Source organism: Arvicola amphibius, chromosome 10 (assembly GCF_903992535.2).
Source record: "Arvicola amphibius chromosome 10, mArvAmp1.2, whole genome shotgun sequence".
NCBI classification, from domain to species: Eukaryota; Metazoa; Chordata; class Mammalia; order Rodentia; family Cricetidae; genus Arvicola; species Arvicola amphibius.
In genome coordinates, this window is record NC_052056.1 from 45,258,799 (window position 1) to 45,273,464 (window position 14,666).

At 40.7% G+C, this 14,666-nt stretch overlaps 1 protein-coding gene across 2 annotated transcripts in view; it reads right to left on the minus strand.

Annotated features, from left to right (window-relative positions):
• Window positions 1-14,666, minus strand: part of Gramd1c (GRAM domain containing 1C) — an 84,959-nt gene that overhangs the window by 46,103 nt on the left and 24,190 nt on the right. For both annotated transcript variants that reach the window (XM_038345920.2, XM_038345921.2), the window contains exons 4-6: window positions 5,780-5,883; window positions 5,149-5,244; window positions 3,566-3,646 (exon numbers count right to left, since the gene is read on the minus strand). In XM_038345920.2, coding sequence (XP_038201848.1) covers window positions 3,566-3,646; window positions 5,149-5,244; window positions 5,780-5,883 — 281 coding nt within the window. The remainder of the gene's footprint in view (window positions 1-3,565; window positions 3,647-5,148; window positions 5,245-5,779; window positions 5,884-14,666) is intronic.

Sequence of the window (14,666 nt, forward strand, 5' to 3'; positions counted from 1 at the left end):
CACATGGCAGCTCACACCCATCTGTAACTCCAGTTCCAGGGCATCTGATGGCCTCTGCTAGCCTCCAAGGGCACCGGGCATGCATGTGGTATACAGACATATGTGCAGGCAAAACACCCATATGCTTAAAATAACATTTTAAAAAGATTTTAGTTAGGACACTTTTAGGTAATATTTAAAATATAAGTTTAAACATTGTTTCTTGTCTCATTACAGAGCAGAAATGACCCTTATTATTATTAACCAAAAGGTAATGCCTACTTGACATGGCATTACGTGTCTAGTGCTAAAGACAAAGGTTTGACAAACTCAGGTACTATATAAAGATGGTAGTCCTCCACACATGTGAACAAAGAACACAGAAGTCATCATTCACACATACACACACATACATACATACATACATACATACACACATCTGCATAAGCACACACATATAAACAGACACATGCACAATAAACAATGTTAAATTTTTAAATGGTGTTTCACTTGTAAGTTCAGTCACTCTAGTCTTAGCACTGGTTTTGTTTTGCTTTCTTTCTCTTTCTTTGGTTTGTTGAGACAGGGTCTTCATAACACATCCCAGGCTGGCCTTGAACTCTGGAATCTCCTGCTCCAGCCTCCTCAGATTCAGAATCATAGCCACACACCACTTTTCATCTCCTCTCCTTTACTCTTGATAGATCTTGGTAAAGTCTGTTGATTTTTAATTTTTCCCAAGAAAACTTTTCATTCTATATGATTCCCATTTATATTCTGTTTCATGCATTTCTGCTGCAGTGTTTATATTTCTTTGATTCTGCCTATATGAAGTTTATTTGCTCTTCTTTTTCTTATTTCCTAAATCCAAAAGGTAAGGTGTTGATCCAAGATCAGCCTTTTAAATATATAACAAGTGTTTACATTATAATCTCCCCTCTAAACGCTGCTTTAGCTGTGCCCCTTGAGATTTAGTGTAATTTTGTTTTCATTTAGCTTGTGAACGGACTTTTTAAATTTCCCTTGTGACTTCTTCTTTTCCCCAGTGGCTCTTTAGGAATGTTCTATTTAGCTTTCACTTTCTAGTGAACCTCTGCTTCCTAATTTCATCCCACTGTGATCAGAGAATACATTTTACATTACTTTAATCCTTTTGACTGTATTCAGGCTTGTTTTATAATCTAGTATTATGGTCTGTTCTAGAGAATATCCACATGCCCTTGAGAAAAACGTCTATCTGTTGTCGTTGGATAAAACCTTCCATAGGTATCGTTTGGTCCTAATTAGCTTGTAGTGTTGTTCTTCTGTTTACTGTGGAACTCTGTCCAGCTGTTCCCATCACTGAAAGTGGGGGTATTCACTCAGCTTATACTGCAAAATTCTTTATCCCTCCCTTCAATTCTGTTCAGTTTTTCTTTATATACTTAGGGCTCTGTTACTAGGTACTTATGGACTTATAACTTAATGAATTCCAGATAACTTGGCCTGTCTACCAATACAAGTACACTCCTTGTCTGTCCATTTCAGTTTTGAAGACGACCTTGCCAGGAATGGCTTGCCAACACTGCTCTCCGTTTGCATGTAATATGATTTCCTTGTTTCACTTCCAGGATATTTGCTCTTTGAATCTACTCTGTCTCAAATACAATATGGCCGGACTGTATATTTCTTATTCCATCAGTCTTTGGCTCTTGATTGCACTGTCTGGTGCATTTATTTGGTTCTCACACTTGTCCAGCATGTATTTTTACCTACTGAGCTGACCTCCCAGCCCCCTAGTTGTGGTTGTCTGGTGGCTGACTCCAGAGCCTCCTGTATGTCCCACTGAGCTCCGTCCTCATTCTGTAGTTATGTTACTGTGCTAATTATAATCCCCATGATACTAAGAAAAAAGATAGTAAAAGAAACGTTAATGATAACTAGAAAATAAATACATATATAACACATAAGAAGTTATATGAGGATTTCTGTAATATCTAGTCAAAGATCATTTTAGGAAGCATACTGACCAATTTTATGCCCACTTAACACAAGCTAGAGTTATCAGAGAGGAGGGAGCTCAATGGAAAAAAATGTCTCCATAAGATCCAGCTGTAGACAAGCCAGTAGGGCATTTTCTTATATAGTGATCAATGGGGAGAGTGCCCAGCCCATTGTGGGTGGTGCCATCCCTGAGCTGGTGGTCCTGGGTTGTACAAGAAAGCAGGTGGAGCAAGCCAGTAAGCAGCACCCCTCCATGGCCTGTGCATTGGTTCTGCACAGGTTCCTGCCCCGCTTGAGTTCCTGTTCCAACTTTCTTTTATAATTGTGATGTGGAAGCACAGCTGAATAAGCCTGTTCCTCCCCAAGTTGTTTTGGTCATGGTGTTTTATCACAGCCCTAGAAACCCTAAGATACTAAGTGCATTTTGTTTATTAAACGTGTGTGTCCCTTTATGTTTCTAATATTGGCTTCTTATGTGTTGTATATGTATTTATTTCTAGTTATCATTAATGTTTCTTTTACTATCTTTTTTCTTAGTATCATGGAGATTATAATTAGCACAGTAACATAACTACGGAGTGAGGACGGAGCTCAGTGGAACATACAGAAGGCTCTGGAGTCAGCCACCAGAACAACCACAACTAGGGGGCTGGGAAGTCAGGTAAAAATACATGCTGGACAAGTGTGAGAACCAAAGCTTGAATCCCAAACACCCTCATAAAATGCCAGAAATGTCTGCACAACTCCAGCCCTGGGAGATGGAGACAGACAGCTCCTGGGCTTGCCGGCCAGCCAGCCTAACCAGAACAGTGAACTTCTAGAGCCGTGAGACTCTGTCTCAAAGCGGTAAGATGGAAAGTAGCCAAGGAAGACATCAGACTTCCCTCAGGCCTCTGCACACATGTGCATCTCCACATGTTTATATTCATGCACTCACCACAAACCCTTTTTAATAAAAACTTGTTAATTTACATTTTTATTACTTTTTAAAAAAAATTTCAGGTGATCAGGCTTGTTGGCAAATGCTCAGCCCTTAAGTTATTTTTTTTTTTAATTTTCTTCTTTCTTTCTTTTCTTTTTATTGGGTGAGGGATAGGATTTTTTTGATAGAGTCTCACTATGTAGTTCTGGCTGTCCTAGAAATTGATCTACAGACCAGGCTGGCCTCAAACTCACAGAGATCTTTCTGCCTCTGTCACCTGAGTGCTGGAATTAAAGGTATGTGCCACCATACCCAACTCTTCAATTATTTATTTTAATTTAAGAAATAACTATAGATCTTTTGCTTAAGAATTTGAATTGTTAGCCACGCAGTGGTGGCACACACCCTTTATCCCAGCACTTGGGAGGCAGAGGCAGGAGGATCTCTTGGAGTTGAGGCCAGCCTGGACTACAGAACTAGGAAAGCAGCACTGTTAACACAGAGAAACCCTGTCTTGAAAAAACAAACAAACAAACAAACAAAAAGAATTTGAATTTGAATTGTTGAATTGTCATCAGAATTAGATTCATGCACATAAGAAAGGCTCTGCATAAGTTCTTCTTAGGTGCACAGCAGCCCTAGCATGCCTGCTTACAGCATGCCCCTGGAATGAACACTTACCTTATCTAATAATACATTCTGCCACAACCTAAATATGCTTAGGTAACTTCTGTCTCTGGCACCGAAAGATGTAAAGAAAAACTACAAAGAAAAATGAGACAAATTAAGCACCCTGAAAATTTAGAGGACACACACACATTTGATAAACACAATACACTTAATGTCTTAGGTTTTCTATTGTGAGCCATGACCAAAGCAGCTTGGGGAGGACAGCGTTTGTTTGGCTTATGCTTCTGCATCACAGCTCTGTCATGAAGGTCTGTGGGGTCCCGCTGACCAAAGCCAACTGCTGACCACACTACTGTCACTTACCTTTATGTTAAGAAAATAAATAATTGCTGCATAAATGATATTTCTTTATAAGCCCTGCCGTATAACAGTAATATAACAAATATAATTTTCAAACACAGCATTGTTCTTATTTTCTAGGGAAGTGAGCTAAACTAGGCAGCTGTTTATATTCTTCATAATTTTCTCAAACTCATCTAAATAAGTGTATAGAAAGATGCACATGTTTTATTCTGAACTTTGCAATATGATTCCTCTCAATTGAGTCACATATAAACTAAGAATATAAGTGGATTTCAGATGTATATATTATTGATAGGAATTTTAAGTTTTGAAATTTTTTCAAGTGTTAAAAATACTCCAAAAATATTGGCTCTCTGCACACAAAACACTCAAGTTAAACTCCGAGGCTTCTGATGCTAGAGAAAGCAGTAGAATTCTTCACCTGTAATCCTGAGTCTGTTTGCAGCCCTATATATTTTTCTGCATTTAGCTATCTTTTGTAAAGTCAGGTTTAAAGTTGACTTCAACGAGAAAGTGCAGCAAGAAGCATCCTTGAAGGGAGCCTCCCATGGGTCATCCCTTCCATTGGCCCAGCCAGTGACCACCTGCCTACCACAGAGTGCTTATCTGCAGGGAGGAAGAAAGCTAGTTCTGTGCTGGAGCAACTAAGAAAATTTCATACAATGATTTGGTAATTAATGTTTTCACAGGCAGATTTTTCAATTCATTAAGCTTAAACTTCTCGGTATATGTTCTTTTTTGAGGGGAGGGGAATGTCAAGACAGGGTTTCTCTGGGAGTCCTGGCTGTCCTAGAACTCACTCTGTAAACCAGCTGGCCTTGAACTCAGAGATCCTTCTGCCTCTGTCCCCAGAGTGCTAGGATTATGGGCATGGGCCACCATGCACAGTTATTGATAGATATTCTTTGTAGAGGATACATTCTACAATCTCCAGACAGTATTGCACACACAACTTGTGACTTAATGATTACTACTGTTACTGGGTCCTTCTGGATTTCTTTATTTTAATTAGTACACAAAGAAATGGATTTAATTGTGACATAATTATAATCATCTTTCGTCTTAGTCACCTCCCATTGTCCTTTCCAACACCCTACTGCCCTCTTTCTCCTCACAAATAGTAACGGTTTAAACATACAAGAATCTGTTATTGAACATCCCGTGCCTCCACAAGACACTGTAGCTTCAAGGACGACCTAACTCCTGGTGCTTATCAGTGTGAGACCGCTTCTCTCTGTTATTGATGTGACAAAGATAGAGAAGTCCCTCACCTTTTCGCCCTCTGTGATGATCTGGATAGCATTTGGGATGAGTCGAGCAGTTTTCTCCTTGGTCATAAAGGTTATATTCTTTAAAGCAATAGAAATCTAAACACACATAAAAATACTTTTTAAAACTGAAATTCATATTTTCAAATACCAAGTGTTACATCAGTCTAATCCATATTTGGCTGAAAGGCTTGCTTTAGGAGTTCACACACACACACACACACACACACACACACGTTCTCTATGAAAACCAAGGTCAGCATTCAGACATGCTCCCTTCCATATTCTGCCCATCAAACCCACGATCTAACATCAGGACTGGGTGTGAAAGACAGTGGGAGTTCAGGCTCCACATTAAACTCTGAGAACAATGTAGACAGTCTGTCAAGAAACCATGATTTTGGCAGTCAATTCCTTCCAGCCAAACTGTAGAAAGTACAAATGGGGCTGATGTATTGAAATTAGAAAAATACTTTACACATTTACGCATGTATAAACACATTATACTTACATAAACATAGATACACAAATACATATGATTTTACTTTTGAATTATCCTACTTTTAAGAGTACTGTGTGTATTTCTGACTATGCAATTATTTCTATCAACAAATCAAATGCAAACATATCTTACTGTAGTTTCCCATCTGAAGATGTTGCTATAGAAACACAGCCAGTTTTCTGAAAGGTACAGCCGTCCCTGAAGCAAAATATCCCTCTGAAGGGCACAAGCATAATCTATACAGACAAAAATGAGAAGGTTATTCACAAAAATCTGAAAACTGAATAAACATTATACTACTTCTGCTTGTGGACAGTCATCTCTGTTCACTCGTTCACTTATTCATTTATTCAAATGCTCTATACTAGTTACTTTGTTATGCACTAAGCTCACTAGAAATATTTCTTACCCTCATGGAACTTTGTAATGAAAGGTAGGTGGGATGGTTAATATTGTCAACCTGGTAGAATCTGGAATCATCCAGGAGGTAGGCCTCTGTCCTGTGAGGTGTGCCTGTGAGGGATTGCCTCAGTCAGATTAACTGAAGAAGAAAGGCCCACCCCGAATGAATGTGGGCAGTACCACTCCATGGGCTGGGGTCCCAGACTGCATAAAATGGAGAAAACTCTCTCTTTCTGATTGTTAGTGCAATATAACAAGCCACCTCAAATCCTGCCACAGCGACTTCCTCACCATCATGGACCCTTGAGTCAAAATGAAGCTGTTCTCTTCCCAGTTGCTTTCGTCATGGCTTTTTACAGCAGCCACAGGAAAGCAGTCCCTCATGTTAGGGAGCCCCTAGCTGTAGGGAAGGCCAGGGGTGGGAGCAGATTGGCCAGTGATGGAGAAGCAGAGAAGGGGGAATGCCAGTGCCTAGCTGCTCTCCCCCCTTCTTGTTTAGCACAGGGTGCAGCTCATGGGTGGGATCCACATTCAGGATTTTCCAACCCAGTTAAAGCTCCTGGAATTTCGCTCACAAACCTACCCAGAGATGTGCCTCCTAGGAGATTCCAAATCCAGTCAGGTCGACAATGAAGATCAACCATCAGCAAATACAAAAACTACTTTAATGACTAAAGCACAGAGAAAATGACAAAAACACAGAACAAGAATCATGCACATTGGGGGAAGGTACGGAAAGGACATTATAAGGAATGACTTCCCTAAATAAGTGTTCCCTAAATAAGAACACTAAGTGAGTGTTCTTAAGAAAAGAATCCAAGCCGGGTGGTGGTGGCATATGCCTTTAATCCCAGCACCTGGGAGGCAGAGGCAGGCAGATCTCTGTGGGTTCGTGACCAGCCTGGTCTACAAGAGCTAGTTCCAGGACAGGCTCCAAAGCTACAGAGAAACCCTGTCTCGAAAAAATAATAATAATAATAATAATAATAATAATAATAACTAAATTAAATTAAAACCTTCCTTTTTATTAAAAAAGAAATGGATATAATGATTCAGCCACACAACATGGCTAACACTTCCAGGTTCCAGGGCCTCACATGTACAGACAAGCCATCAGGAAGAAGTGCCTAATGCCCTGGGAATCTTAAAGGACCCCGCATGACCCACGTGCAGCAGCATGGTTGCATCATCTATGTATGACACAGCTGCATGAGCCCTTGCACACATGCGTGAACTCTATCATCTGCTTATGACATAACCGCACCATCCCCCTGTGTGCATGCGATAGGCAGCCCTTAAAAGATGGAGGCACCATTTTCAGTCCTCTCTCTCTCTCTCTGCTTCACCACCTTCACCAACCTTCACCAGGCTTCTACACTGCTCCCCCCCCCACCACAAACTCCTAAGTGGGTTTGTTGCGTGTTCCGTGTTTCCTTCTCACTCACACCAGGTAATTTCATTGGTGCCATGACTCCCAAAAGTGTCAGCCATGTTGTGTGGCTGAATCATTACAAAGGAGAAATGGCGTGGGAAGTCCTTCTGTATATGTGTTGCTTTTTTTGGTTAGTGAATAAATAAGCTGTTTTCAGCCAATAACTTAACAGAATATAGCCAGGTTAAATATACACACACTCACACATATAAAATATATATATATATATATATATATATATATTATGTATGTATGGAGAGAGAGAGAGAGAGAGAGAGAGAGAGAGAGAGAGAGTAGATGGAGTTAGAGAAAAACCATGTAGCCGCCTGCAGGAGACAGATGCCTCCATTGGAGCTCATCGGAATATTGCTGGTAAGTCACAGCCACGTGGCAATACATAGATTAATGGAAATGGGTTGGTTTAAGATATAAGAGTTACCCAGAAATACACTTAAGCTATTGGCCAAACAGTAGTGCAATTAGTACAAATTTCTGTGTGATTATTTCAGCTCTGAGCAGCTGGAAATGAATGAGCAGCCTCTGCCAACAAGTGCTAAGAAAGACTAGCTAGGTATGGTGACAAATACCTTTAATCCCAGCACTCAGAAGGCAGGACAGACAGATCCCTGTGAGTTCCGGGATAGCCAGGGATATATAAGGTGACCCTGACTCAAAAGAGAAAGGAAGGGGGAGGGGCAGGGTACTAAAAGAATCTGGGGAAGATGGGTCCTGAAAGGTCTCGTAATTCATTATAGAATGAAAAATGAACCAGGAGACGCTACTCATGAGCTTCAGGTGGAAGGAACATTGTGAAATCTATGTTTTTAAGCGCCACTCTATGCAGGCTGTAAAAATGAGTTTCTGCTGTGTCCTTGCACAACCTTAGAGATGGAGCTAACTGGGGTAAAAGGGAATAAAGAAACAACACATACGGAAAAGTTGGGGTTGGGCAGGTCACACACTTTGATGGAGATGCACCAGCCTGGAAACATCTCTTTTATTTTATGCATCTGAATTGTGAGGCAGGGTTATTATGTGCAGCTGAACAAGGATACTAGTTTTTAATCTTGGTGGGTTTCTGTAGGGGAGCAGTCATTGGGAAAGAAGCAGCTGTGGCTGATATTTTCTGCATACACTGTTTTAGCTAAAGGCCAATCTTTCATCAACACTCTTCTTGGACCAGGGGAAGACTTTGCCATTCTCATGAATCATGAGATTCATGAAGCACTGGGGTCCTTGAGATGGCTATGCTCACGTCAACACACACATTTACTCTGGGCTTCTGCCCCAGATTCTGGTAAATCAACTACAAGTCTTGGGGAAAGTTGAGGATGACTCAGACCAGAAAGATTAAGATTGAGAGACATTTAGGAAATAGTACTAATAGGGAATTCATGATAGAATTGATTAGAAGTTGGATAAGAATAAGAGAATGATCAGAAAACTGAATGAAGCTAGAGATATATACTAACATGTGTGTTTAGCACCCACAAAGCCCTGGATTACATCCCCAGCAAAACACACACACACACACACACACACACACACACACTCCTGTATATAATTTAATTCAGTTTCAAGGATGATCCTGTCTACATCAACACTAAAATCTTATAAAATCAAGTCTTCCATTAAGACAGAAGAAAGAGGAGAAGGAGGAAGAAAATATGTTATTGCCTACCAAACAAGTTAATAATAAAAAGTTGTGATAGTTTTAATTGACAACTTACAGTCTAGAATTACCTAAGAGTCTCAATGAGAGACTGGATTGGCCTGTGGTCAGGTTTTAGAGAAATATCTTGCTTACATTAATAATTAAGGTGGGAAGACTAGACCGTGTGTGAGAGAGAGTACTGAGCAAAAGCAAGCATGCATTCATCACTCTTGGTCCTGACTACAGATGTGTTGTAAACAGCTCCCTCATCATGATGGATAACAACCGGAACTGTGAACTCAAACCAATCCTTTTTCTTTGGTTGCTTTCATCAGGATATTTTGTCTTAGCAACTGAAGAGGAAACAAGGACTAGTTTGCTTCTGGTTGGGATAAACACTATAGTGCCAAGAAACTTGGGAGAAGAGAAGGGGCTTGTTTGGCTGCACTTCCCTGTCAATGGCTATCATCACGGCGGGACCTGGAGCAGAAACCATGCAAGAGCACTCTTCACCGGCTCACTTCCCATGGTTTGCTCAGTTTGCTTTCTTAGCCAACCCAGAACCACCTGCCCAGGGTTAGCACCGCTCACAGGGAGCTAAACACTGTCACCTCAATCATGAATCAAGAAAATGCCCATAGACATTTCCACACGCCAGTGTGACAGAGACTAGGGCCCCTCTCCCAGGTGACTCAGTTTATGCTGAGTTGGCAAAAACCAACAAGCACAGATAACACCTATAGTTCAGATCCTGCTCCGTGCCTCATTTGAACTATAGGGCCAAACTGCTGACAAGACAAGATACGAAGAGTTTCTATAAGGTGATTACGATAACTGCTACATTTTAAAACTGCAAAGGTAATTTTTTATTTTAAAATGAAAGTTGTCAGGCACAGTGGCACACACCTTTAATCCTAGCACTCAGGAGGCAGAGGCAGATGGATCTCTGTGAGTTCGAGGCCAGCCTAACATAAGGAGTTACAGGACAGCCAGGGTTACATCATGAGATTCTGCTTTAGACAAAACAAACAAAATTCAACAAAAATTGAATAAGCCTCAAACTATTCTCAAACTATTTAACCTCAGTTGTGCTAAAATTCTAAACAAACACTGAAAACTAAAAACTGAACAAGGTAGTCAACCTTTCATAATGCTTCCTTCGGGAAAAGTAAAAACAAACAAGGAACAAAAACAAAACCTGGAGAAGCCACCAAACAAAAACTCCCAGTGAATCACTGAGCAGATTGGGTTGCTCACTCGGTAGCAGGTGTAGCCCAGTTAGACTGGGTTGAAGGTTGTCTTCACGACATTGTTATCTTAACCACAGAGATATTTTTTATCATCCAGTGGTTCTTGGACTTCAGAAATACCTGAATGTGATTAACACACAGCGCCAGCCTTTCACCACAGCTGTGTTTAAACAGGCCTGGAGCAAGGTCAAGGGGATTACCTCGCTGCTGTCAGGTGGTGCTGGCCCTGCTGCGCTGTAGATCACCCTGCACTATTTATACTAAGTACATGAAAGCTACATACCTGAAATATTTTAACGGAAGAATATTTGGTGTGCACTGACAGACTTTTCAGTAACTTTTAAATGTGGCTTCCCTGAAATGTGTGCTATCATGATAAATGGAGACCACAGTAAAATTGCTTCAAATTGTGCCAAAGAAAATAAATATATAAAGAATAGCAAAGGCATTACATTAGATCACACACAAGAGATAAAGCATTTTTCTTTTAAAAAGCAAAAATTAAACATTTTTTTTTGTACTCCCAACTTAGTTTCTTTCAAATGAATATCTACTATAAAAGTAATCATCATTTTGGAAAGTAACGGTCTACCTGGTCAGTTAACAGTAGGATTCACCTCAGAGGGAATTAGAAAATAATGCTTATCAAAGATGGTTGTTGGGGACTTTGTAACTTTATAAATGGTTTGCTAGAAAGCTGTTAGTAATGATGAAGAAATTAACCGAGCTCCTTAGGTCCCTTTGACACATCTAGATTCGATCTGCTAGCGGTAACAGGATCAATTACAGCACTGTCAAGTGGCTCTGACGTCTAAAGATTTATTTTAGTAACAACAATAAAACAAATGATATAGAATGAAGCAGTAAGGGAATCCAAGAGTGAGTCACTATCATATACATTGAATAGTATATACATATTTAAATAAGTTAAATGTATTCTCTGTCCTACTACTTAGAACTTAGGCACACTGTCCATATGAGAGGCAGTAATTAGGATAATGTGCCTTTTCTTTTTCTTTTATTCTTCCTTTGCTTTTTCTTGCATGTTTGTTTTAGAGACAGGGTCTCACTATGTAGCTCTGGCTGGCCTGAAACTCAGTCTGTAGACCAAGCTGGCCTGGAACTCACAGAGATCTGCTTCCTATTCCTTCTAAGTGTTCATACTAAAGGAGTGTACCACAATTCCCAGGTTATAAAAATAAAACAAACAAAAAAAACATATAATGTCAGGAAATACAGGGTTCCAAATATTCCATTTTGCCACAACGGTCCCTAAACACACAGTAATGCAGACCTAGTCTAGTAAGACGTAAAAAAAGATTCCTTAAAACAAATTTTAAAGATTGCTTTTAGATTTGGTATTTAAATTACAATAAAAAACCTCTTCTTTTTTATTTTGTTGGCTTTTTACTTGTAGCATCTAAAGAATAAATATAAATTGAAAAAGAAAATAATCTGCTTCTCTCTGGGAGGACAGGGAGATGGACATTCCTCTGGTTTTTCTTAGACCATTTTCTTCTTATAACTTGTCAGTTCTTTTCCTGATCCTTGAAGGTGATTTGAATCTTTTCAAAAAGCTAAACAGGCTTCTTGCCAGCTTCACAGCCCGGGGAAGTTTCTTCTGGGACCCAGGAGTCATCCAGGAAGCCGAGAGCCTAACTTCACTGGCTTCCTGTCACTAAACCACCCGTCAGAAGGTGTGTTTACCCTTCCAGTGGATCTTACCCACTCGCTGTCCCTGCTGGCTTCCCTAATTACTAGGTAAAGTTGAGATGAATTAAATGTGACACATGGTGGTTTATTTCGGGACTGGTCATCCTTTCTTCTTTTTTCTCTCTCCTTTCCCCCCTCCCTCATTCCCTCCTTTTCTCCTTCCCTTTCTTCCTTCATTTCACACAGGTTCTCATATAGCCTAGCTAAACTGACCTCAAACTCACGATGACCTTGAACCCTAATCCCCTGCCTCCACCCCTCCAGTGCTGGAATCACTGGTGTGGTACGGCCACACCCAGTTTATCTGGTACTGAGGACAGAACCCATGAGGTGAGCACTCTACCCACTGAAGGCATCTTCAGCATGCAGCTATATCTAAACTTTGGAAGCAATTTCTAACCAATTGTATCTGCCTGACTATCAGTTCTGTGATCTCACACACACCACTTCCTGAGTTTTGTTGTCGTTTTCAGACAGGGTCTAAGTGGCTCAAATTTGTGGCGCACCCATTATGTGTCATAGGCCAGCCTGAAACTTGGTGTCCTCTGCCTCCAAATGCTAGACTTGCACACATGGATCACCATGGCTGGCTCACATTTTAGTTTATCTTTAATCAATAACAAATTGTTGTTTTAAAAATGTATTATCCTGCCTTTGTGGAGAGGTATTCTGAATTGGCAACAGACTTTGTACTGAATTATATGTCCTCAATACAACATTATCCTGTTTATACCTCAGTCCTGTTCACCTAGATAATCAGAGCACTCAAGATAAATTTTGAGCAATAACATCAACAAAAAAGAAGTCTCCCAAACAAGTCTTTTAAAGAGTAAAAGTATGCATACCATTCTTTTAAAAAAAAAAAAGCAATGCATATAAGTGGTGTAAGTTGGAAGGGATATTAGCTAGACATGTGCTTATTTCCTTCCCCTTCTACAAACATCTTTTGAGATGACAAAGACGACATTTAATCAATTAAATTTAAGGGAGGGCTGAGGGTAGGGTAGGGAGGTACATTAGCGGACTCAAAGATTGTGTACTGTTTAAGAAGACAGGAAGCAGATGCCAAGGAATAAACCCTCATATAAAATAAATGAATGGAGCCTGGGCTCCAAAATGGATAAGAGAAGGCTGCAGCAGAGGGCATTCTCATTCCCTACCCGTGCACAGAGATGAGTTTGCAACAGGGACAGGCATGCAGTAACTGACAGGCTCCTGAGGCAGACCTTAGCCACCCTCACCTCCTCTCCAAACCCTTGCAGCACCAGCCCCCCAGCTTTAATATAAGAGAAACAGAAATGTTGGGGCCACATGAAATAGTGCAGCCTCTGGTGTGTGTTAGTGTCACAGTGTAGAAGTCTCCTTTCAGCAAGCAAGAATGGGAGGATGGTGTCATCCAAAGGCCGTATGTTCAAGACTCAGTTCCGGACCTGCAGCACTACTTAGAGGTGACAGAACCCGTGAACTGGGGGAGGGGAGCAGTCTATTGGGATGAAATCGGGTCACTGTGATGTGGCGGCTTCATCCACTACCCCACTACACAGACCCTGCAATAATTAACTGCTTCAACACAAGCCCCAAAGCAGTGGCGACGTGAACCACAGATGGGAACATCTGAAACCAGGAGTCAAAGCTAATTCTTCCATTCTCTTCCAAGCTGATTATCTTGGTGTTTTGTCATTGGCTAGAGGGTGACCTGTGAGACAGGTCCATCAACATGCCTCTTTCCACTTGCCCACACACAAGCGTGCTCTTGGGTAAACTGGGTAGATGCCTCGAGAGGGAAACCATTCCAACTGTTCAGTCTTGTCCTGCATTCTTGGCCATAGACTACATAGTTCATATTCATCCCATGTACAGTCTCCCTCACACCAGCCTAGCCTTATCCTGACACTCCGACCCACATCATTCCAAGGCTAAAACAACTTTTTTTAAAAAAATTTTATTGATATTTATTGAGCTCTATGTTTTTCTCTGCTCCCCTCCCTGTCTCTCCCCTCCCCCCTTCAGTCCTCCCTCAGGTTGCCATGCTCCCAATTTACTCAGGAGATCTTGTCTTTTTCTACTTTCTACTTCCCATGTAGATTAGATCTATGTAAGTCTCTCTTAGTCCACATTGTTGTCTAAGTTCTCTGAGATTGTGGTTTTTAGGCTGGCTTTCTTTGCTTTATGTTTAAAAACCACCTATGAGTGAGTACATGTGATAATTGTCTTTCTGTGTCTGGGTTACCTCACTCAAAATAATGTTTTCTAACTCCATCCATTTTCCTGCAAAATTCAAGCTATCGTTATTTTTTTCTGCTGTGTAGTACTCCATTGTGTAATGTACCACATTTTACTTATCCATTCTTCGATAGAGGGGCATTTAGGTTGTTTCCAGGTTCTGGCTATGACAAACAATGCTGCTATGAACATAGTTGAGCACATGTCCTTGTGGCACAATTGAGCATCCTTTGGATATATACCCAAAAGTGGTATTGCTCGGTCTTGAGGAAGGTTGTTTCCTAATTTTCTGAGAAATCCCCACACTGACATCCAAAGGGGTTGTACCAGCTTGCATTCCCACCA